Source organism: Chaetodon auriga, chromosome 14, assembly GCF_051107435.1.
Source record: "Chaetodon auriga isolate fChaAug3 chromosome 14, fChaAug3.hap1, whole genome shotgun sequence".
In the NCBI taxonomy this organism is placed as follows: Eukaryota; Metazoa; Chordata; class Actinopteri; order Chaetodontiformes; family Chaetodontidae; genus Chaetodon; species Chaetodon auriga.
This window is the reverse complement of record NC_135087.1, coordinates 11430786-11454565: the sequence shown is the minus strand read 5'-3', so window position 1 is coordinate 11454565 and position 23780 is coordinate 11430786. Positions and strand designations below refer to the sequence as shown.

The 23780-nt window shown below is 43.1% G+C and overlaps 3 protein-coding genes across 3 annotated transcripts; 2 read left to right on the top strand and 1 right to left on the bottom strand.

Annotated features, from left to right (window-relative positions):
• The first annotated feature begins 1789 nt into the window (after positions 1-1789).
• Positions 1790-13735, top strand: znf292a (zinc finger protein 292a). Its single transcript, XM_076748618.1, has 8 exons — positions 1790-1972; positions 3989-4143; positions 4862-4940; positions 5299-5434; positions 5600-5802; positions 6078-6214; positions 6881-7022; positions 7152-13735. Exons 1-8 carry the CDS (start codon positions 1823-1825, stop codon positions 13284-13286), a joined length of 7137 nt encoding a protein of 2378 aa, XP_076604733.1. The 5' UTR covers positions 1790-1822; the 3' UTR covers positions 13287-13735.
• Positions 13736-14362: 627 nt separating this feature from the next.
• orc3 (origin recognition complex, subunit 3) lies at positions 14363-20401 on the top strand. The gene is made up of 21 exons (XM_076749079.1): positions 14363-14443; positions 14834-14872; positions 15017-15068; positions 15152-15249; positions 15705-15843; positions 15940-16044; positions 16134-16297; positions 16396-16535; positions 16642-16801; positions 17424-17537; positions 17640-17773; positions 17916-17979; positions 18082-18198; positions 18305-18384; positions 18739-18872; positions 19031-19125; positions 19214-19311; positions 19411-19552; positions 19644-19760; positions 19984-20057; positions 20182-20401. The coding sequence occupies exons 1-21, from the start codon at positions 14363-14365 to the stop codon at positions 20285-20287; spliced, it is 2253 nt and encodes a 750-aa protein (XP_076605194.1). The 3' UTR covers positions 20288-20401.
• Positions 20402-20802: 401 nt separating this feature from the next.
• Positions 20803-23539, bottom strand: LOC143332112 (akirin-2-like). The gene is made up of 6 exons (XM_076749377.1): positions 23364-23539; positions 22848-23027; positions 22500-22643; positions 22232-22381; positions 21586-21657; positions 20803-21430 (listed from the first exon to the last, which is right to left on the bottom strand). Exons 2-6 carry the CDS (start codon positions 23023-23025, stop codon positions 21420-21422), a joined length of 555 nt encoding a protein of 184 aa, XP_076605492.1. The 5' UTR covers positions 23026-23027; positions 23364-23539; the 3' UTR covers positions 20803-21419.
• Positions 23540-23780: the final 241 nt, after the last annotated feature.

Here is a 23780-nt window from a genome sequence, read left to right as displayed (position 1 = left end):
TAAAGTTGATCAGCCATAGCATGAAGTTATGGGAAAGAGAGGTGGAAGCTAGGTTAAGATGCCAGGAGAGAGCATGGCAGAGGCAATGTTTGCTTTGAGATTGTTAAGGGAGAAGTGTACAGTTGCATTGTCTCTGTGGAAAGTCAGACAGGGTGCCGCAAGAGGAGGTGTGGTATTGTCTGAGGAAGTCAGGAGTAGCAGAGTAGTATGTAAGAGTGGTGCAGGATATGTGTGAGGGCAGTGTGACAGTGGTGAGGTGTGTGGTTGGAGTGACGGATGGGTGCAAGATGGAGGTGGGATTACATCAAGGATCAGCTGTGACCCCTTTCTTGTTTGCAGCGGCGATGGACTGTTTGACGGACGAGATCGGGCAGGAGTCTCCGCGGACTATGATGTTCACGGATGGGATTGTGATCTGCAGCGAGAACAGAGAGCAGGCTGAGAAGAGCCTGGAGGGAAGTGAACTGGAACTAGGTTTAAGGATGTGGTGAGGAAGATGTAGAGGACAGGAAGGGATGGAAACAGATGATCCGCTATGGGAGCCCCCTCAGACTAGCACCTGGAAGGAGGAGAGTAATGTGATTTCACTGAGTTTGCAGTTTACATTAGTTCTGGTTTCTGTTAGTTTGAAGGTGTTTAGTGCAGTGCAGACATTTCGATTCCTCCCACTGCTAAAAAGAGCATTTGATCATTCCTGTTGGCTGCTGCTGTAGATTGACTCGACACTCTGTATCCACTCTCGTTTCTTCCTCCTCATCTGGTGGTGAGGTGATTGGCATAAGGCTGAGAAAGCACACTGATTACCACTGTAGCACCTGCTATTCACATAGGAGAGGACAGATGGGAACAGGAGGCCATTATGCAGCACTCAGCTTGGCAACAAATTGTTTCTTTTAATACGCACAAGCTTTTCCATTAAAACATCAACCCAGATGTTGAATTTCATGAATGCATCATACACTGAAATGCAGGGGAATGCGTCGTATGTGTGTTGGTAAGTTGCTTTGGACAAACATGTCTGTTAATGTAATGGAAGGAATAATAGGATACGTGAAAAGTGACTTTGAGGTTGAGTACTGGCTTGTGACATTAAAAACAAATAAATGTAGCGTAAACTCATCAACTTGTGGAAATGAATAGTAATATGTAATCTAAAACTTCAAGTCAACATATACTTTAGAGGATGTCGTAATGTAGTTGGTAACTGGTGATATTTCAGCATCACTCAAATTTTTTTATGTTCCTCATAATATATAAACACAATGGTTTTACACCACTCAGGCCATCAGAATAACATGCTAAGTTACATGTTGCCTTTTAGGTCTGGTGATTAATCAGCTGTTAGTGCCCTGATGAAGTGTCCCTGACCAAGAACCACTGAATCAGGAATGTAGTTGGAGCTGACCCTGGCAGCACACTGGAGGAACAAGAGAGACCAGAAAACCTTGCTTTGGCCATGTTGGCAGTTGATTAAAACTTTTTTTTGTGTGGAAATTACCAGATTTTGCTTCATGTTAGAGGTTGTTTGTGTGCTCTCTGCCTGGAGGTCATAGCTGACCTGCAGCATCTGTGCATGACTGCTCCAGCATGGAGCGTTCAGGGGGGATCCGGTCATCCTGAGACGAGCTCATGAGCAAACATTCCACGTCCAGTGCAGAGTGGGATTTTATGTCACTGTAAGGTCATGGATGCTTTGTTGACATCAGGGGTATGTGTATGTGGGGCACACTGTGTGCTCTCCCACCCCTCCTCCCCCCCCTGCGTGCGTGTGCGAGTCTGGCAGCGTAACATCTGTGCGTACGCGGTCGTGATTGTTGTGAAGATGGCGGAGGGGGAGACAGAGAAGGAATATGACACACGGAAAGCTATCGAGGAGCTCCGAGAGCGGTTCCAGGGTTTGACCACAGCTTTGAAAGAGAGCTCGCAGTCTTCGTTGGAAGCCTCCCTGCATTTCTGCCAGGAGTTTTGCCAGGTTAGCCCACTCTCCTGCTACCCATCCCGGGCAGCCTGCAGCCCCTCTGGCTTCCTGGCCGAGGATGCGCGTCTACGTTTGCTACAACAATGTAGCTAAGGAGCTAGCTGCCTAGCTAGCTGCCTGGCATTTCAAGATGGGGAAAAAAACTCGTCCGTGCGTTTCAGCCATTCTCTCAATGATGTTTGTCCGTGGCTTTAACATATTTGCAAAGTCTGACAATCCACGCGTTGAGAGGTCACGCCAATGTACGCGCACTGTGCATGTATTGCTCGCATTTTCCAGGCCAGATAGCTAATAGCAGATGGATGTTGCTAGCTGTTATGCAGGGTCCCCCTGTCCTGTGCAGTGGTCATGCTGTGCAAAAAACGGATGGCTACGTTAGCGAGATTTTACAGGGCGATTGCACTGATATGCACTGAATGAGATGGTTGTAACCTCCGTGGAAAATATCATTCAGATGGAAAAACGCCGCGTCTCCGCGCTCGTTTGAGTTTTAGCTTGATGTAAAAAGGGGTTACTTTTGTGGAGCTCTTTTATCGCACGGAAAGATCAATGATTTTTCCAAGGTGCTAGCCCAGGCCTTGTGCACTAATTAATGCAGCTAACCACATCAGCGGGGATGTTTATTACAGTCATATAGCGAGCACCGGGGAAAGATGTTGAAGCGATGTCAGCGTTATTACAGCCGATCTGCCTGCAGCTGGCTGAGATTTAAAAAGGGAAAGTGTGGCAGTGGTCACTGACTCCATTACACATCCTCCTCATTAATTTGCCCTGACCACGTAAATATCAGGAGAGGTCTCCGCTCACCTGATTGCCCTGATACTGCATGGATTACTGCCATTGCACCAAATTAGTGTGAGATTATTGGTTTGCGTGGATCCCACATTAACCCGCAGGAAGGAATGCATCCAGCTAAAAAGTTATTTGGGGAAAAGGGGGACGAGCCTCGGACTGCATGCCGTTAGCTGTGTGCAGACATGATGGAGGTTTATCAAGTAATAGTACAAATGCAGGAATAATACTGTCATTCAGGGTGATTTTGATCTGCAGGGATATGTTGTGTGTGTATGTGTGTGTGTGTGTGTGTGTGTTTGGTAGAAATGGACTTTGATGGAGGTGATTCGTTTCTTGAGCTCCGCGAAAAGGGGAAAAAAAGAGGGAGGATTAAAAAAAAGGCGTTTTGCGGAGCTGCACGTAACTTTGGTGCTTTGTTTGGTTTCCACATTTAGACTGAATTTGTATATAATCACAGCAAATGTAGATCCATTTTTTGGCATCCTTGATAGTTTGTGAGAGGTTTTTTTTTCTGTCTTCGTCTTAAAGTTAGCTGCAGCTTTTTTAAAGCAAAGTGAAGCACAAAGATTAAAGGTTTAATGTTTGTAATGATCCTAAAGCTTTGCATTCAGTCCAGCACAAAGGAAAGACATTGTTAATTACTCACTTGACATGTTTGGTTTTAATCATCAGCCGCCGACATTATTGAACTTACATTTTGTCTTTTACTGCTAAGGCCGACTTTTTTCTTGCTTATATTATAGATAAAAAGAGGCTCACTAGGCATAGTTTGTCTGTATGTAATTACAGATACACAACTGTTATGTTACACTAAGCCAAAGAGAGTATAAATCAGTCTTTAATGTGGTCAAAAATAGTTAAATAAGAAAAACTGGGCCCAGACCAGTTATTATTTTCTTTAGTCATTAATCTGTTGGTTAGTTTTGGGTCCATAAAAATGTCAGAAAATGGTTAAATAGTCTGCCACAATATCCAAGGCGATGTCTCCAGATCAGCTGTTTTAATTAGGAAGTTGCCCAAAAACCCAAAGAAGTTCAGTTTACAATGATGTAAAACAGAAAAAACGAGCAAATTCTCACATTTGAGAAGCTAGAAACGGAGAACCTGATGCATTTTTGCTGCTTGAAGAAAGACTTTAACGTGGTCACTTGACTTTCTCTGCCTGTAAAGAACACTGTCTGTTTATCCTGATTGTGGTCTGTTCATGCTTTGCAGGTCCTTGTGGAGCATGCCGGCCGTTGGAAAACTGACGAGGATCCGCTGCCTTTGCTGGAGGTCTACACTGTGGCCATCCTCAGCTTTGCTAAGGCCGTCTCCTGTCTCTCCTCCGAATGTGAAAACGTGCCACTCCTACTTGAAAAGTTAGCACTGTGAGTAGAAACACTGACATGATTGTATTATTGTTCTTTCAGACAGCCTCTTTATTATGAACTGACCCGTAGTAACATTACACACAAAGTCTCAGCTTTCCTATATTAGTGTGAAGTTGATGTGCACTAAACATCAGACCAAACATGAGTTTGCTTTGCAGTTCCAACAGGTGTAGTTTACCCTCTGGCCAACATCTCTTTAGATATCACATGAAAGATGCACAATATTTGACAATAAGAATAAAACCAAACACATCCAAATCCCAAAGGAAATTTAGATATGAAAGTTTGGAAATACTCTGCAAACAGTATTCAGGAACTGTTCAGCTATTTGTACAATGTGCACTTGAAGTAGTTGTGGAGGCCTTGAGGGTGTAATACAGAATAGAAATGCAGGCTACCTCTTGGGGAGCTTCGACATATTTGGGATGAGCTACAGAGTGTGATTCGCACATGGAGGTGCAGCGCATACACAAAATGACTTCCTGTTTAATAACACCTACACTTAACACCTGTATTGATCCATGTCACCGAAGTGTCACTGCTGCTGATTTACCCCCACCCCCCCACCCCCATTATGTTTCCAAAATGTCACGCTGATGTTACAGCACCACGCTTTATGAATAGTTACTCGTGTATGGTTGCCCTTAATTTGTGAAGTGTGTGCACATCCTTGACCTAAATGTGGCTTAAACAAATGGCTGTGCTGGATTTGCAGGAGCTGTGCGGAGCTGCTGCTCTTACTGCCCCAGCATGTCCCTGGTGCCTTATGGGAGGAGTTTCAGTCCTCCATGAAGGTCAGTATCCCCTGGGCTGTTAGGACACGTTCTCTGAGGCTTATTTTTGCAGCGATAAGCAATGAAAGTTGTTCAGTAATTAGGATGCATTCAGTTTCGCTCATCATTGAGAAGTAATAAAAACAAATGGACCGCATGGTTTCATCTGTTGGTGCTCTTCACATGAAGAACATTTTATGAAATGTTGCGTTCACTGCAGCTTTTGAGGAAATGTTAACAGTTGAATGGCGACACAAATTCACTGAAGTAACATTGTTATAACAGTTACCTTAGACTCTTGACTGTCTGACATTGAAAGTATGACTCACTTAGGTTTTGCTCATTTATTTACTACATATTTTTTCGTCTTCTGTTGCAGTTGGCACACAGCCTTTTGCAAGAAAGTGGGAGCACACAGCTTTGCCTGCTCTCAGTTCTGGCACAGCAGGATGGCGTCTGGTCCAACACCACACTAAGCAGCATCCTGTCCAATCAAATCCCTCAGACTGAACAAGGTTAGCTCTCACTTGTTGAAGATGCAACATATACAGTTGTAATTTGTATGTTAATATTGTATTTTTTCTGTTTGTGATTGTGTATTGCAGCTGTCTGAGTGCTTCTCTTCTGCAGTTTCTTACCTTTTGTCTCCTCTCTTTTTTTTTTTACTACTTGTTTCTTAGTCCATGCGTATCTTGAGTTGGAAGGTGCCACACTTCTGAACATGAGAATAAAGCACCTAATCAAAATGGACAGTGTTGATAAAGCTGCTGTCCTTGCAAAGATATGCTCAGAGTATCCGGGATATGAAGGAAAAGGAAACTTCAAACAAACCTACTTGCTTTGCATCTGCATGACAAAAAGTCAGGAGCAGCTAATGGAAGAGGTAAGAAATGCCACGCAGGTCCTTTTAGGCTTTTAAGTCATTAGTCATTAACACTTGAACAAGTGCCTATTCAAGTTCTCATATCTTTAACCGAGCAAGTTGCCCAATCAGCAAACAGAAAATTGAGGTCACTTTTGCGTTTTAAAGTTTTTTGTGTAACATATCTAAAACAAATTGACTATTGGACTCACTTTAATGTCAAATGTGACAAATAGTTGTTTGATTTCATTTAAATTGACCATTTCTCTGATTATTTCTCTCTTTTTCCTTCATAGATTGCATCAATAGACTGTAAAGATGCTCTTGAAATGATCTGCAACTTGGAGTCAGATGGAGATGAGAAAGGAGCTCTCTGCTTATGTTCTGCCTTTCTCAAGCGACAGCTTCTCCAAGGAGATGTTTATTGTGCCTGGTATGTGTTGCTGTTTCATTCCAATAAATACTCTTAGAACACTTACAAAATTACCCTCAGGGATGCAGTGGTCATGGAACAGATTTATTGGGCAATTGACTTTTATCCAACCTGAAGCAACCTCTGTAATAAACATGCACAAAGATATCATCAGTGCTGAGCAGTATTGCAGATGCTGACGTGTGTTTTTGAAAGTCAAAAGTGTCTTAATAGCTTAATATGATGATGATGGGCCAACTGTGACTGAATGAGTAAGAATATAAATGACTTACTCTCTTTAATCCATGACTGCTTTGCAACAGCAACAGTCTAGTTAAAACTGTGCAAGAACACTTTTAGATTTGCGGTTATCTGTAATCTTAATAAATGTACTTTTCATTTAAAACAGAGCTGCAAAAGTCAGCCAATTTATTGGTTTGTCATCTATTTTAGTAATTTATGTACTTTTTCAGTCAAACATTTGATAGTCCCATTTTGACAGATGTGAGAATCATCTGCTTTTTCTTGTCTTGTAGTAAATTAAGTATTTTGGGGTTTTTGAACTGTGACATGTGATGTCACCTTGGGATCTTGGAGATTATGATGGGTATTTTTTTTCAAATGAATATGAAATGAAAAGAATAATGGTTAGTTGTTTCTAACGCTTGTGTTTGTGATGTTTTCCAGGGAACTCACACTGTTCTGGAGTAAGCTACTCATGCGCTTAGAGTCGTCAGCTGATGCATTTCTTGGACACAGCAAAGAGATGGCTCTTCTCTGCAGAAGCGTCTGTCATATTCTGTTTCTAATCAAAGTAATTCAAAACGAGGTAAGAAAAATACATTTGTAGCTGATAGCAGAATCATTACTCATAATCATTCGCACTAACAATGACTCATAGGATACTGCATCTGTTAAAGGGAAGCCTTGGCATTCATGTTACATTTTATTTCTGCAGGTTGGAGAGGTGGGGCTTCCAGTGTGCGTGGAAATGTGCATTCAAGCTCTGAAAATGACCTCTAGTGACCATAAGGATAGCAAGTCTACCATCTGCAAGACTATTTCCTGCCTCTTACCAACTGATCTAGAGGTTAAGCGTGCATGCCAGCTGACCGAGTTCCTCCTACAGCCTACCATTGACTCGTATTATGCTGTGGAATCACTGTACAACGAACCTGACCAAAAGCCTGAGGAGGATGGGAGTCTACCAGTGCCCAATTCTTTACGCTGCGAGTTACTGCTGGCCTTGAAGACACAGTGGCCTTTTGATCCCGAGTTCTGGGACTGGAAAACACTGAAACGCAACTGCTTGGCACTGATGGGCGAGGAGGCAGCTATTGTGTCATCTATTGACACACTCAATGACACAGACGAACAAGAGGTGGAAAGTGCACTTGGCAAACTCCCTGAATACAGAGACCTGGAGGATTTTCTGTTAACCACTACAAATGAACTCAATGAAATCACGGATGAAAGAGAAAAAAACAGAGAGGCTAAAAAACTTCGGGAGCAGGGTTTTGTGTCTGCTCGGTTCAGAAATTGGCGAGCCTACATGCAGTATTGTGTTTTGTGTGACAAGGAGTTCCTGGGTCACAGAATTGTCCGCCACGCGCAGAAGCATTTCAAAGATGGAGTGTATCTTTGTCCAATTTGTGCTGACAGTTTTGAAAGTAGGGAGGTTTTAGAGCCACATGTAGCATCACACGTAAAGCAATCTTGCAAAGAGAGACTAGCTGCAATGAAAGCTGCTAGAAAGGTAACCAAACCACCTCAGTCCCCTAAAAGTCCATCAAAAAATTCAAAAGTTGCTGCCAAGATGAGCATTAGTCCTGTTAAGGTGGAATCTCAAATTGGCGACCAATTGGCGTCTCCTGTTAAGATAGAGCAAACTACATCTGACACACACATTAGTCAAGACTGTTTCTGTCCTGTCAAAAACTGTTCCAAGGCTTTCAAGTTTTTCCGTAACCTCATGGCTCATGTCAGATCTCACAAGGACGACGAAGAGGCCATGAGGTTTTTGGAGATACAAAAACAGAAAGTGGTGTGTCAGTATTGCAGGCGGCAGTTTGTTAATGTCAGACATCTTAATGATCATTTGCAGATGCACTGTGGCAGCAAACCATACATCTGCATACAGTTGGATTGCAAGGCCAACTTTAACTCAAATTCTGAGCTCCTCATGCATCGAAAAACACACCCTGAATTTAAGGCCCAATGCATGTTCCCTAACTGTGGCAAAGTTTTCAGTGAGGCCTACCTGTTGTATGATCACGAGGCTCAGCATTACCTCACTTACACCTGCCAAACGGATAACTGTGGCAAAATATTCTACTCACAGTCTCAATTCCTGTCTCACCAAGAGAATCATAATACAAATGATGCAGCAAACAGTTTGCCTATCACAAATCAAAACCCTCCTGTTTCTCCAAAAGTGCAACCACCAGTCGAGAGCACCGCAAGCCTTGGAAGGATTAATACAGATGCATATATGATGGAGGCATCCAAGCCAAACACGTCACCATGGTCATTACCAGACGTTGCTAAAGAAGTTGGTCCTGTGAGGGTCAAACACTCGATTGAAAGCATGCTGAATCCTGCGGCAGATCATGAAATAGAAGAACCAGAGAAATGCTACACTCCTCTGACAAACCCCACTCCAGCACCAGCTGATGCGAAACCAGCACCTGAGGCCCCTCATGTGACCCCAAATGTGGCTCAGCAAGATGAGATCCCTGCAGTATATCCTGTACCCAGTGCCACAAATCCTGTGGCAAGACAACGGGAAGAGGGGATTAATAATGTCCAAGGAAATGAAATTCAAAAAGCGATCCCACAAATAATTTCCCCAAGTCAAATCAAGACAGAAATTCCATCTTCGATGCAAGGATATCCTTCCAGCACACCTGCAGTAACCTCTGGCAATGAGGAGAACCTCCATTGCTGCCCATATAATGACTGTACAAGGGCATACAGTACAAACAAAAGTCTGTCTAGGCATGTGAAGAAGCAACACCCTGAAATATTTGAAGACTGGAAATTGGCAAAGAAATATAATAAAGTGGCCAAAATTACAGCAAAAAAGGCACCAAGTGGGCCAGCTTCACCATATCAGCCTCAGAACCAGGGGAACAGACCGTCAAATCAGCCAGGAATACTATGCAACAAACTTGGGATGCAGCAAATGGATTACCCAACAGGATGTTCAACCTCACCTGCGCAGTGTTATCCTGGATCAATGGACCCCGTGCCCATCACTCCAATGGTAAACCCCACACTGTACCCATCATGGGGAAGCCAAAATAATCTCAGCGGAATGATGCAGTCAGACATGTCCCAGTCATGGTCTTCACCTCCAATGAATAACTGCTATCCAGATGCCTTCAACATGAATGAGTACCCTTCTCGGAGCTATCCTCAGTGGCAGGCAGACCCTTATCAAACAACAGCATCTCTCCCAGCTGATAGAGATCATTCAATGGCAGCTATGCATGGTCCAACTACGTCACAAGCTCCTTCAGATTCAAGTTTGATGTCCCAGTATGTGTCCAGTTCTCTCATGCTTGACAATGGAGGGCAAATACATAATGGAGGGCATCAGTATGGGCTAATTAATCCAGAGGGCAGTGGAGACAACATAGATGTGAGAAAAAGTGGTGCAAGTATGACAAACCAGTTGGATAATGGAAACAGTATCTCAACAATTGATAGCCTCCCTGAAGGAAGTTACCACACTCCATATGCTCAGAGTGAAAACCCCTGCCATACTCAAGGCTCATCAGTTGATATCCCCATAAAATGTCTGAGCCCAGAGGCCCAAATTGCATTAAAAGCTACAAATGAAATCATTAAAACGGAGAATATGCCCAATCCTGGTTATGAACCCGTTGACAACTCCACGGATGGCATGGCCAGCCCACACAGTGTCACTCAAACAGATTTCCTTTATGAAGAGGACAGTGCTAATGCCGACTGTGAGACTAACCCTTCAGATGAAAAGCCCAGTGACCCTGATGTGCAGAAAGCAAAACGCAGCAGGTTGAGCAAGCGAACCAAATGGCCAGCCATCATAAAGGATGGCAAGGTCATCTGCAGGAGATGCTTCAGAGAGTTCACAAGCACCAAGTCTCTCGGGGGTCATTTGTCTAAACGCTCACAGTGCAGGCCTGTGGATGAAATTGACCTAACAGCTGATCTGCCAACATCTTTCCTTGATTTTCTCAATGACCCCCATGTACCTGACACCAACGGAGCAATATACAACATGTCAAATGGTGATTTCTCACAGGAATCTTGTAGCTTGACCACTTTGACTTCACCCATGGTGTTGAAACAAGAGCCCCAGAATACAAATATAATGGACTATTCAAACTCCTTGTCTGTTTCCCCTGAAAACCAGCAAGAGAAGGCAGTTGAGTTGGATAATCCAGCCCACACTGTACCTTATCAAGAGGATCACTTGATGGAAATTTCTCATGCCTTTCAAAGGCTGGATTTGATTGAGGCTGCACAAGAGAAGATGCGGAGTGCTCTGTCATTGGAGCAAAATGTCAGTCGTTGTGATACAGCACCTGACAGCGAAAAAAGTAAAATCCTGAGTAAAAGTGATGACAGGCCCTCTGAAAAGGTACCTAAACCTTTTAAATGTGACCAGGATGACTGTGAGTACTCATTCATGACAAAGGAGGCATTATTCAGACACTTGAGTAAGATGCACGATTACTCTTTTGAGATGATAGAAGAACTAAAACGCACCCCATCCAAACTGTCTCCTTATCCTTGTCAGATTTGCCCCAAAACATTCACAAGAACCACAGGTTTGAGAATTCACTATGAAAAAGTCCATCGATTATCAAAGGCAGAAATGCAAAAGCTGAGGATCAGTGCTCGAAACAGACGGGCATTTAGGCTTAACAAAGATGACGCGACTATTAGCCGTGCAACCACAGATGCCAACAGCAGTCGCACGATGCAGTCTGCAGTCGCATTACCTGCTATAAAACAAGAACCGCTTGACATTGCAATTGCTTCTCAAACAGATAATGAGAACAACCCAGAAGTTCCTCAGATGACCTCACCAGGAGGTGCAGTTACAGAGGGCTTCACTCCTGACGTATCAACTGTTACACAACTACCATCACCTCACAGCTATTTGACTGACAGGTCGTTTGGTGAGGTGGCACCATCGGCTCACGAAGAAGCCCCAGAGCAGCCTAACATGGCTGCTGTAAACAAGAGTCCGGATATGAAACTGAAATCCAAAAATAAAAAAACAGAAATACAAGAGAAACTAAGTCCAGTTGGCAAAGCAAAGGACCTGCAAGGACGATCAGATGCATCATTAAGCAAAGTAAAAGAGCCAAAGTCCAGCCCTCCTACTGCATCTGTCTCATCCTCCCCAGAGAAACCTAGCAGCTCTAAAAACACACCGACAAAGGATGAACCCCAGAGGAAAGACAAACTTCAGAAAAGGTTGAGCCTCAAAATGTGTGACACAGACAACGCCTACAGTCCATATAGACCATATCGCTGTGTTCATGAAGGATGCACTGCTGCGTTCACCATCCAGCACAATTTGATTCTCCATTACAGGGCCATGCACCAGGCATCCCTGCCCCCCAGCAAACCTGAAGCTGAGACTGAAAAGACTAGTGTGAAAAATGGACAGGAGACCAATCAGAGCATAGGAAAAGATAATGAAGTCAGGTGTCAAGTGAAAAACTGTTCAAGGGTGTTCATGGGAATCACAAGGTTAGTGCAGCATTACCTCTTACTCCACAAGTTTACCCGTGACAAAGCCACCGCCATGATGGCCAGCATGACCATAGGGACTTTCAACTGTGACCGGCCAGAGTGCGCTCTCCCCTTCAACTCCGTGGAAAAGTACATCGAGCACATTAAGAATTTCCACAAGGAAATCGCCATCTCTGAGAGCGGCTCAGTGGATCCAACTTTCAAGTGCCAGTATGAGGCATGCGATCGAGTATACACTACGAAATCGAACCTCCTCCGTCACCTGATAAAAAAGCATGATTATGTTTATGATCCTAAAACAAGTGACGGAAGAAGAACTAAATCAGTAGGGCTCTTCCCAGGTGTTAACAACGGGAAAGAGAATGTGGAAAACAAATTCAAAGTGAAGAAGAAAAACACTAAAAAGAAAGATGGAAAGTCCATTGAACACTGGACTAGTTTTGGAAAGCCTACACTAAAATCCCACGAGGAGGCATCAGCCATGTGCACCAAGAAGTCCGCCCTTCAGTATCCATGCATGATAATAGGCTGTGACGCAGTGGAGAGGGCTGAGAGAAGTATATTCAAGCATTACACCACTCATGGCCTGACAGAAAGATACATTGAAGACCAGAGGAGCCAGTTCATTTTCTGCAAAAAGTACTCACGCGCCAGATTCAAAGATTCAAACAAATCCGAGGGCGCATCAAGCTCTTCTTCTGAGGAGACAGAGCCAGAAGACGGCGAAAAGCCCAGTGACCAGAAAACAGATGAGCTGGTGGATAGAATAGGCCAAGAAGACAGCAAGCTGTCCAACGACGATAGTGCAGAATCTCAAGCTTCCACTGGGACCGAAGGAGGAACTAAAAGAGGCCGTCCCAGAAAACCTGCACAACCCACACCAGCTTGTCCAGAGAGGATGCAGACCCTTAGGAATCGTTCGACTTTTAACAGTTCAAGAGAGAACTCAAATCCAGGTACCCCCACAGCCCAAGAACAACGTGACGACGGGGTTACTCCAGGGTCTTTCAAGCCTTTGGGACTTGAGGACTCTTTTCTTAAGTTCTTGGAAACCTCAGAGTCAACAAACTCTTCCAAACGTAAATTAAATGACAAATCTAGTGCTGAACTGCCGTCCAAAAGACAACAGACTCAAAAACAGAAGTCTGCAATGAAAAGTAAAATAACTGGCTGTGAAAATCTCGTAGACTTCAGAAATCCCCTTAATCTCAAATCAGTGAGCAATGTCAAGATTGTAATGGATAAAACATTTTCAGACGGTGCTGATCTTTTGCTAAAGCAGCTACAAGACATGAGGCCCATAGTCATAATAAAAAAGTGGCTTTATAGCGGATCATAGCCCGATATTTTGTTTTCAACTCGATCTCACTCAGGATTTGAGAAGTTATGCTGCAGAATGGTTTGTTTGTTAATGCATCAGATTTCCAGCTGATAACAGTCATGGTCACAGTTAACGATGAAATGGCCTATTTTGTACTTAATGAAAAAATGTCTCGGATGATTTTAAGTATGTATGTTAGTTATAATAACCAGGTAATCTATAGGGCATAGATTTTAGAAACATGTTTGTATTTATGCTTAGTACTGAAGATGTTTTTTTTGTTTTTGTTTTTGTTTTTTTTTTTGCTAAATGGAGACTTTTAAAGAAAAACAATGTTTTTATATATCCCTATGGGATTTCAAGTTCTGTTTGTATTTATTTCATCCTTTTTCAACACTAGTAGACCTATCTGTAATATTTACATGTCTTCCACAAAGTGTTCAATAAAATGTTACTGGTTCTTTTTGTAAAGTATTGTCTGCTGATCGTTTTTGTGTTGCAGTGTTTTTTGTTCGACATCTGACTTGTTTGCAAGTTTATTTAATTCACGGTGAAGTTCCATGCACTGTAATATGATACAATTACAAATAATGACAGATACATTCATTTGTGTATGGAAAACAGACTTGAAATGGCCAGCTTGACACCATGCCATTTCTAAATATCTGACAACACACTAGAACAACATCACTTAATTAATCTACTTAATCTACACACACACACACACACACACACACACACACACACGCATTACACAGTTACTGTACTTAATTTGCATGAACATAAATCACTTTTTCGTGTAACTTCATGCAGCAGTCTAGCTTAAGTTTGACAAAAAAAAGAAAAAAAAATCCTCAAAAAGTAAATATTAGGAAGTCCTGGCCATGTCCCTGTGCTTGACCTTTATTTTAATCCGCATTAACACTGAAGAGATATAGCTACATAAACAACTACATACAAAATTAAACATTTCATACTGAAGTAAAGGTTCAAAGCCAATAAACTTCTGTTATTAATTATTACTCCAAATACTACTAATGTATAAGAACTAGTTGGTAGTAGAAAGCGTGTTTACAAGCTCGGCATCTATGGATATGACTGTTAAAACACCGCAACAGGAAACTGACTTGGACCTGCAGGGAGGCCTTAACAGGGAGAGCAAGGATGCTTTCACGGTTCGGTGGTGTTCAAGATCAGCAATGTTTAAAAAACGTTACACCGCAGTTACAGCTGTAGAGAAGAACAATGTAATTGAACTAAACTTAGGTTTAAAACGTTACCATTTTACTTTTTAAATTTGTTTATAACAGTCAATGCTTCTTCTCATACCCGGTAGTCTAGAACAAAGATTCTGCACATCCCTGCTTAAAACTTTTACGAAGCTGTGAATACGCCCGAGTGGCCGCTGACGAGCTGTGAACACATCCTTTTCCGTAAACGTCACACTGGCGGGAAATGATAGTCGCTTCGTAAGCACAGCGCATACAACACTAAACAAATATTCGAGCTTTAAGAGGGCTGACGTGACTTACTGAACTATCCTGAATCTAAAATTGTCGTTATAGGTAGCTAATGCTGAGATGTCTACGTCATCTGTGTCAAAGGTAACGTGATATTCTGACGTTATGTTGTTCATTTAACGTTATGCCTAAAGTCTTGAAGCAACATGGCCACTCCGGGTATACTGTCTTTCTTCATATTTACAGTTAGCTGCTGCTGTTTTTAATTGATCGCCGTTAATTTTTCAGGGCTGCTTTGTTTTCAAACCAAGTTGCAAGAAGAAAAAGACAGTGAGTTTGGGTGAGTTATGTTAATGTTTATAGGAGAGGTCCTCACTTTGCCAGTGAGCTGTCAGGTGACATGTTGATGTCTTTTCTCCACAGAGGATCACTTCAGCCATGGCTGTGAAGGAGCTGAGAACAGCGAAACGAGATTCAAGCTTTGTCAAGATCTGTGGGACAAAATTAAGACAGACACAGAGGTAAGAACAGGCGTTCAACGTGTTATCTCTCTTTCAGTGTGGTGGCGTCATGATCCCATTTGAACAATGTGACAAAAACAAAACCCCCTGAAGGACTGTTTGATTTAAGCCTGTAACTAAAGCTTATGTTCATTGTTTTCTCCATGAATTGACTAGTTGTTGGTCATCTGTACAAGGACAGAAGATGGTGAAAAATGTCCATCGCTGTTTCCCAAAGTGTCCTCGAATGTCTTGTTTTGTTCAAAACCCAAAGATATTCAGTGTACTGTCACAAAGGAGTAAAAAACACTTAACTGTTGCAGCTCTAGTTTGGTTTGCCATTCAGCTGGGGAAAGAAATGACTAGAATAGTTAGGACCCCGTAAACATATCCTGAAAACATTTGACCCAAACAGCATCTCATAAACAATTTCTGGATTTGAGTTTGTTGAATGAAAATGTTTTGCCGCCTGTAAGGTTTTACAGGATGAGCTCAACAGGAAAATCTTGGACAGCTTGCTGGACTTCACGAGGAAGTGCTCGTCCACCCGCCTACACAGTGACTGGGCTTCACAGATGAGGGCCAGTGAGATTCCCACAGCGGCTCTCGTTCTTGGTACGTTTGGAACATGTGATTGACTATCTGACCCACAGCCAGTTTCACAGCCACAGTAGTGGCCCAATCTGACATGGTATCATACATCCTCTGTAGGTGTGAATGTCCCAGACCACGACATGACCTTCCAGAGTCTGTCTGACCTGCTCCAGCAGTCTGTCACTCCTCATGTGGCTTCTGTACAGGCCAAAGAGTGCGGAGGTATGGGACTCCTGGCTTTGTCTTTATGGACACTTGAAGAAACTCGCCTTTGTATCTTTATCTGTATATTGTCTGCTTCATCATTTCAGCTTTGAAACACTTGATGAAGAAGGTCCTGGAGAGATTAATGGACACTGTTGTGACTGTGGATGATGAGGAAGAAGACGAGGCGGAGCAGACCAGTGCACAGCTCCACAAGAGCGTGCATTGCTCCCTCAGTACGCTCTGTGATTGGTACAATACAAAAACAAAGGTGGGACCAGAAATCCTAGTCATTGTACATGATTTAACATGTGGTGCATAAAAAAAGTTTGATCACCTGAAAGCACCTTTTTTTTCTGGGGATTTCAGAAATCCAACTCTGGCACTCCTGGAAAAAAGCGTTGTTCTCCTGGCAGAGATGAGCCACAGCAGCCTCCTGTTGTAATTATCTTCAAAGATTTGGAGGCTTTCAACCCAAGAGTTCTCCAGGACTTCATACTCATCTGCAGGTAGTGAAGAACTCTGAATTGAACAGTTTAACTGCTTAATTGTCTGATTTTGTAGCCGCCTACGCTGAAAAACAGCACCTCTGCATATGTTTCCTCTGTTCCTCAGCCGGTACATTGAACGTCTTCCGCTGATGTTCATCTTTGGTATCGCCACATCGCCCAGCACCATCCAACATATGCTGCCCCACTCTGTGTCCTCCCTGCTGTGCATAGAGCTCTTCCAGTCCCTGTCCTGCACACAGCACCTGGCCACGGTCATAGACAAGGTAGCCTCACTCTCTCGTATATTACAGTGCAGAAGAAATGCGTCTGCAGCTGAGGAAATATGATGGATGGCAACGTCGTGTTGCTGTTAAGATAATGCCATGTTATCTTTTGAATACAAGAGCTCGTTTGTTTTTGTCTGAATTTACTTAGCAGATATGAGATTTTCTTGTTTATCTCATTGTCAATCTTCCAGACAATTTTGTACGATTTTAATGTTGGAATATTGTATTACACCTGCAGTTCTTGCATTGCATAATATGGAGTATTGCACAGCATTTAATCATGAAGATGCTGCAACAAGTAAAACTGTTTCAATACAGATTTCAGATGATGTTTTTCTTACTTCTGCCTTTTTGAAAATGAGCTTTTTGTTTAACATTTTATGTCATCAAGCACAAAGTGTACATCTTTGCTGCTGTTTTGCATTGTTATGATTTTTTTTTAGATGGTTAAACAGCTAAATTCAAAACAGTGCAGCCTGTGTAGAAGGTGCTGAATTGAATTCTAGTTTGTATCATTGATCATGGAAGCGTATGTTTTGCAGTATGTCCCCTGTAAACATGCGAGTGTAAATGCAACCCCAGGAAGTCAGATGTATTTTTTGTGTTGTCTATGTTCCAGTTGATCCTGACGCCTCAGTTCCCTTTTAAGCTCAACGGCAAAGTGATGCAGGTGCTTATGAGCATCTTCCTCTACCACGACTTCTCAGTGAGGAACTTCATCAAGGGCGTTCAGGTACAGAGCAGCTTCTGAACGCTTTGTCCACCGTGTGTCTCTTTGTCTGTGGGTCTTGTTCAGATATGTGGTAAACGAACGCTCTGCTTTGTCTCGCTGCAGCTGGCCCTGCTGGAGCACTTTCACTCTCAGCCTCTCAGTGTTCTGTGCTGTAGGAAGAAGGAGGCTGTGCTCAATGTGATGCAGCTCAGTCACCGCAACTTAGAGAGGATCCGGCATCTGCCGTCCTTCAAGAGGTACACACAATTCGAGCTCATCACTCAGCGGACGAAACATAAAACGCTTGTTGTTGTTGTTGTTGTGATGATGTAATGTTTGGTTTACCTTTTCAAATATAAAGTAAGCCTTTAAATCGAGGCTAACCTGTGTTTTTCACAGGTATGTAGAGAAGCAGGAACCTCAGGAACAAGTGAATCTGTTGACGGATGACACTCGGTTAAAGGTACATTCTTTGTTTTTATCTCTACACCTGAGGCTTTAGCCTATGCTCAGTGCGCATACCTGGACACAATCTAATGCTTGAGGTGTTTTCCTCTGTTTGTAGGTGGTGTGTCAGAAGCTCATAAAAGGCCTTCGCAAATACCACAAGAACTATTATCCCGTGTTGAGGTGTCTCCACACTCTGACCTCGTCTTTACCTCGGTACCCCCTCGGAAAACAGGCAAGAAATGACTGCTTTTATAATTGTACAAAATATTAAACGCTTCCTTTTAGCGTTTAAGTAGTTTTCTCAGGCTGTTTTCACCCAACCTATCTGTGCGTTCCAGGTCAGAGAGCTCCATTTAATATGTCTGGAGAAGCATGTATGGGAGAATGAGGATTACCAGACAGCCATGAAACTCCTCAAGTAAGTCTGGATGTGTAACCTGTGTGTCAGCAAGAGGGACCAACAAATGAATGACATCATCCATCTTAAAATAACTAAATGTTACTCTTCAAGTATGCGCTTTGGTCAACTTTATTTATACATTTTACCACCAGATGGCAACATGTCCAGGGACATTCAGAGGGCTGTTGCTCCTCCTGGTGGACACATAGCCAGTAACACACAGTAAAATAATGCTGTGCCTTTGTTGTTTGACACTGGGTTTTATTGTGCAGGAGCTCCCCTGAACTACCCAGACTGTAGTCCAACAACAGCCCAGTGTGAAGACAGCCACTGTACATACTCACTTATAAAGCTCATGTGGTTTCCCTCCAGGATGCTGGCTAAAGACGAGCTGATCGCTTTGCTCCAGCGATGTGTTGAAATTCTGCAGCCTGTCAAGTCAAAGAAGATGAAGGCTGCTCTTGTCCTGTTGAAAGACCTGCTCACCAGATTCAAGCAGTTGGACAGTAAGTAGTGAAAATGAAGGTAGAGCAACCCTCATAACACTCTCAGTTTATACTTTCTTTCCCAGATTTTGCCCAGGGATACTCTCTTTTATTGCTATAGGAGGAATACGCAGCGCAGCAGTACTTGAAATTCTTGTCTTGCGTCTTGTTCTTGACAGCAGTAGCGGCTGAAACTCCCCCCTGTGCAGAAGACTGCATCACCTCTCCAGTGAAGGATCTGCAAAAGAAAACAGATCTGTTCCAGCTTCAGAAGGTTTTCATGGAGTGTTATCATCACAGCATTTCTGATATGTTGTAACACTTTGATTCAGGAGTCGTCATGTTATTCTCATGTGTCCTAGACGCTGCTGGAGATGAACGAGTCTCGGAGAGCCAAGAAACTGAGTCCGTTTGAGGTCCTGCGAAACGAAGCTCTGGAGTTTATCGACAGCTTAGTGAAGTAAAAACATCGTCTTGCTCTGCTGAAAGTGTGCTGCAACACTTTTGTACACTTAAATGTCAGAAATCCTCCTCGGGCTAACAGCTCTCTCCCACCCAGGAGCCACCTGTCTCCCCCTGAGTCTCAGACACTCAATGAAGTTTGCTACTACACTTCTTCAGCCACAGTGAGACGCCACCTCAACGCGACACCTCGCACCTCCATCCAGGCTGCACTCAGCAGCCCCTACTATTACCTTCAGGTACACCTGCCTCATATCCTCGCCTGTGTAACCAGCAATGCGAGTATTTAAGTATAGTGATGAGACCTCTTCCCTCTGACTCTTCCTGCAGAATGAGAGCCTGAAGACTGAGGATGGCAGCGTCTCTAATGCAGCTCCTGACATCTGCATCGCGTACAAACTCCACCTGGAGTGCGGCAGGCTGATTAACCTGTACGACTGGCTCGAAGTGAGTTAATGTACTGTACGGATTTGATACTTGGCTGATGATGTAGGGCACCTTTTGAACTTTTCCCTACATACTCTGATGGTAGGAGTTTGTTTTTTTCATTCTCTAGAGGAGGCTTTATTGATTGTGAGGATCAATGTGTCATGTTATTGATCTGAAAATCAAATGTTGGCCCAGACTGAACTGGATCCTGACATGAATGAAAACCTGTGTTTGTTTTCAGGCCTACGCCACCGTGGTTTCTGCTGCTGAGGGGAACAACCCGGACAGTTTTGGCAAAGTGGACGAAGTCAAACAGTATCCTTCTGTTACTTCATCTGCCAACATGTTTTTCCCATCGCGCTCTTCAAACATTTTAAGACTTGTTTATGTTGTGATTACTCCACAATTGTGAAACGTTGCTCCTCAGCTTGTTCTCCAGCGCCCGTTTCATTCAAGCTGTGTCCGAACTCGAGTTTCTGGGCTTCATCAAGTCCACCAAGCAGAAGACCGACCACGTGGCTCGACTCACCTGGGGAGGCTGCTGACCGAACAGTCAGAAAGACAACACACACACACACACCTTTAAACACACCTGTGGCTGCTGTCTTCCCATGTAAATTTGTCTTGGATTTATATCCTGTACTGTATTTTTCCCTCTAATAAACTATAGGCAAGCGGTGTCTGATAATCATGGACATGCTTATTTTTATTCATAGCTGTGTGAAAACATTATACCTCCATCAAGTCAAGGGCTGGATGTGTATCTGCAGTGATAAGATCTGTGGTTGAGCCAATATGTTGCTCAACTGAAGCTCAAATACAGACGCATCGTACAGTTAATTGAAAGACAAAGATTACAGCAGTGGTCAAGCTTTGTAAGAGTCATAGTGGACATCTGGTTTTGGGCAATCATTCACAAAAGAGGCATCTTACGGGAAAAGGCTGTGACCCATGTCGGGACTTCATGGTGTACCTCACCATCTTAAAAATACTGACTCACGTGAACAATGTCAGTTCATTAAACATACACGTACCACAGAAATGTCCCACAACAATCCTCAACTCTTAAAAGATTTTTATTGTTTTGTCCAATAAGTACATTGGTTTCAAAGTGATACCAGCAAAACAAAAGTCAAAATAAATAAAACATTGGAAGGGGAAAAAAAAAAAAAAATCAAATCAAATTAGCCCACTTAATGCTCAATTTAAAAAGAAAAGAACAGAGGACAAACTGCAAACATTCTCTCTGTTCCGCTGTGTTTCTTCCACTTCCTCTCAGATTGACCAGCAAACCTTCAGTAAAACTCTGTGCCGCTTCATCATATTTACATGTAACAAAGAAAACAAGTGACAAAGCCTGGAATGCTGGGAATCATTACAAAAGTGAGATAACTGTAGATACACGTACAGCAGGAGGAACATAGGCCACTGGTAGAGATAGGGTCCATTAATTTACATTAGGAAGCACCTAGTTGCTTACAACAGAGTGGTAACAACTGACAACAGCTCCATATAAACCTTTGCCCAAAGACAGAAATATGGCACAGTAAGAAAAGTTCCATTTAAACTAGCTAAACTGAATCTCTTACAACGATGAGCTTTTTTTTTCTTTCTTGAGATATCGCATGATAGCTTGCAGCAAGAGAAGGCCATCTTGCAAAGATTTCTGTGCCACACTCAGGAAACATCTGGAGAAGAGGGAGATGAAACAAAATACAGAAACCAGACTTGTTACTTAAAACTTCAAAGGCAGAGCTCAGACTAAGATCCAAGACTTTCTCACATCCAGAACGCCAGAGAAACAGGAATGTGGACGTAATTTAGGAAGAATGAGAGAACTCACAGCTCGCAGGTTGCTCCCCGAATCGTCGCATTAACTGATCGTGTGTGAACTTCACAAAGGTGTCATATTGTTCTGGAACACACAGGACAGGAAATCGGAGTTACTGTTGTTGTACAATGTAATGTCAAGCCTGAAGGACAGTTGTTGTTATTATTGGAATTAGTCGTCATTTCTCCAGAGACTTGACTTTTAACTGTGGTACAAATCACACACACTTCTGACAAATATCACTGATAATATTTCCTTTAGTCAAGAGTCGATCCATTCCCATGTTTAAGTGTCTTCGGCAGGTAAAAAGCAGCACCTGTTCAGCGCTGCTCATTAACAACAGGCTCTCCTGCTGAACTAACTCACAGTGACAGAATGATATTTATGCATATTAGTGCTGGAAAAAATCCACTCCACAGATTAATTTAACAAGAAAAATACCAAGCATTCGTCTGTTACGGCGTGACAACTGTTCATTTTGGCCAATCAAAACAAAACTTACAGAGCCGGAAAAACTGAGAAACAACAATTCTGCTCATCAGTTAGCAGTGAACATTTGCTGTTTTTCCTCTGTATTGCATCAATGTAACTCGATTATCTTCAGGTTTTGGACCGTGGAGTGATCCTACCACTGGATACCTGCTCAGTGTGTACCAACCTGCCAGTTTCGAAGTCATGGTCTCCTCGTATTCCTCCCGCACCTTCTCTTCCCGTTCTTTCAGCAGGCGTTCACAGATCATTCCAACTTGTCTGAGGGTGAATAATGGCTGTTCTCTTCTGGTGGGAGAAACGCCTCCAGAGGACGTTCCTGTACAAATTGCAAAAGAAAATTGAGGACTCCTGGCATATGTGGTATTACTGATTGTGTACATGTCACAGTGATTCTGGAGCAGTGTCTCCTGTAGGCAGCGCGTTCCTCAACCTACCTGGCATGCTGGAAACATTCATAGTAGACGACTGGGATGGGGACTCTGGAGAATAGCAGCACTCTGACTGTTGGTAGCCTCCATCTAGATGCTTCCTCTTTTGAATGCGTTTGTACTCCTGTTTGATGCTGTTGAGGATTTGTTCTAGTGGGACAAAAGGAAGCAGGAAAAGGGAGAGAAAAGAAGACAAAAACAGCTGTCATGTCAGGAGTCCACAACTCAACTTTATTACAGAGAAGCATGTTTGTTTTCTGGTTTCTTGTGCTGTGGTTCAGTGTGTTATCAATGCATCTAAAGCCCCTGGCTGCTCACCAAGCAGGCCAACTTAGCCAACATAAGTAACATTACCTGCACTAAGAGTTGATGAAGATTCCCCGAATGGCGAGGGCTCCATGCTAAGATACTTCCTAGGGGATGAGGATGAGGACGATGGGGACACGGGGACGCATCTTCGTCTTTTAGGGGACGTGGGACTCATCAGCGGATCGAAATCCATGGTCCTCTTCAGGGTGGCTCCACACGCCATGACTTCAATTTGTTAAGGGGGGGGTGGTGGGGCAAAATACCGAAACAAGACAATAATGAAGCGAGTAAGCAATTATTTCAGATAACTGCTAACAATGGCTACTCTTTAACACGACTTGCTAATTTAAGTGTGAATTGTTCCAGTGAGACCAGTTTGCTTCGCAGAGGAGGACATGCTGAGCTTACTGCGCAGCTGAGGCTTTAAATATTTGCTAGCAAGCTAACGTTAGCTGGGCTTGCTAGCTAATAATCAAAAAGAAAACAAAGCTAACGTTAGCTTTGGCTACCGCTGGTAGAAGAGTGCGCTCTGGGATACATTTGAATAAAGCTGTTTCTTACCTTTTGGGAGGGGGGAGGTTGGTCCGTTCGACTGAGTTTAACACTCGTGTTGTTCTAAAAGTTGCTTCCCAAAAGTTGAAGTGACGATCCGCCGGCTGCGGGCCAACTGTCTGCTCTTTAGGGGGGCTAGCTAACGCAACTTAGCTGCTTGTTTTTGATATGAGGCTGTCGGCTTCTCCGGCTCCTGACGTCACGTGTGAATTACGTTGCAATGCATTCTGGGCTATGTAGTGAAACTGCAAATGGCGAGAAATGAAAGGGTGATGTCCTAATTTTAGCCTAAATCTATGAATTAATCATACATTGTTATTTTAAAAATTGATATGGATACACTATAGCCTTATATTATTCGATGAACTACAACTCCATTCGTCAGTATGATCAATCCATGAGAAATAATAGACAATAGATGGACGA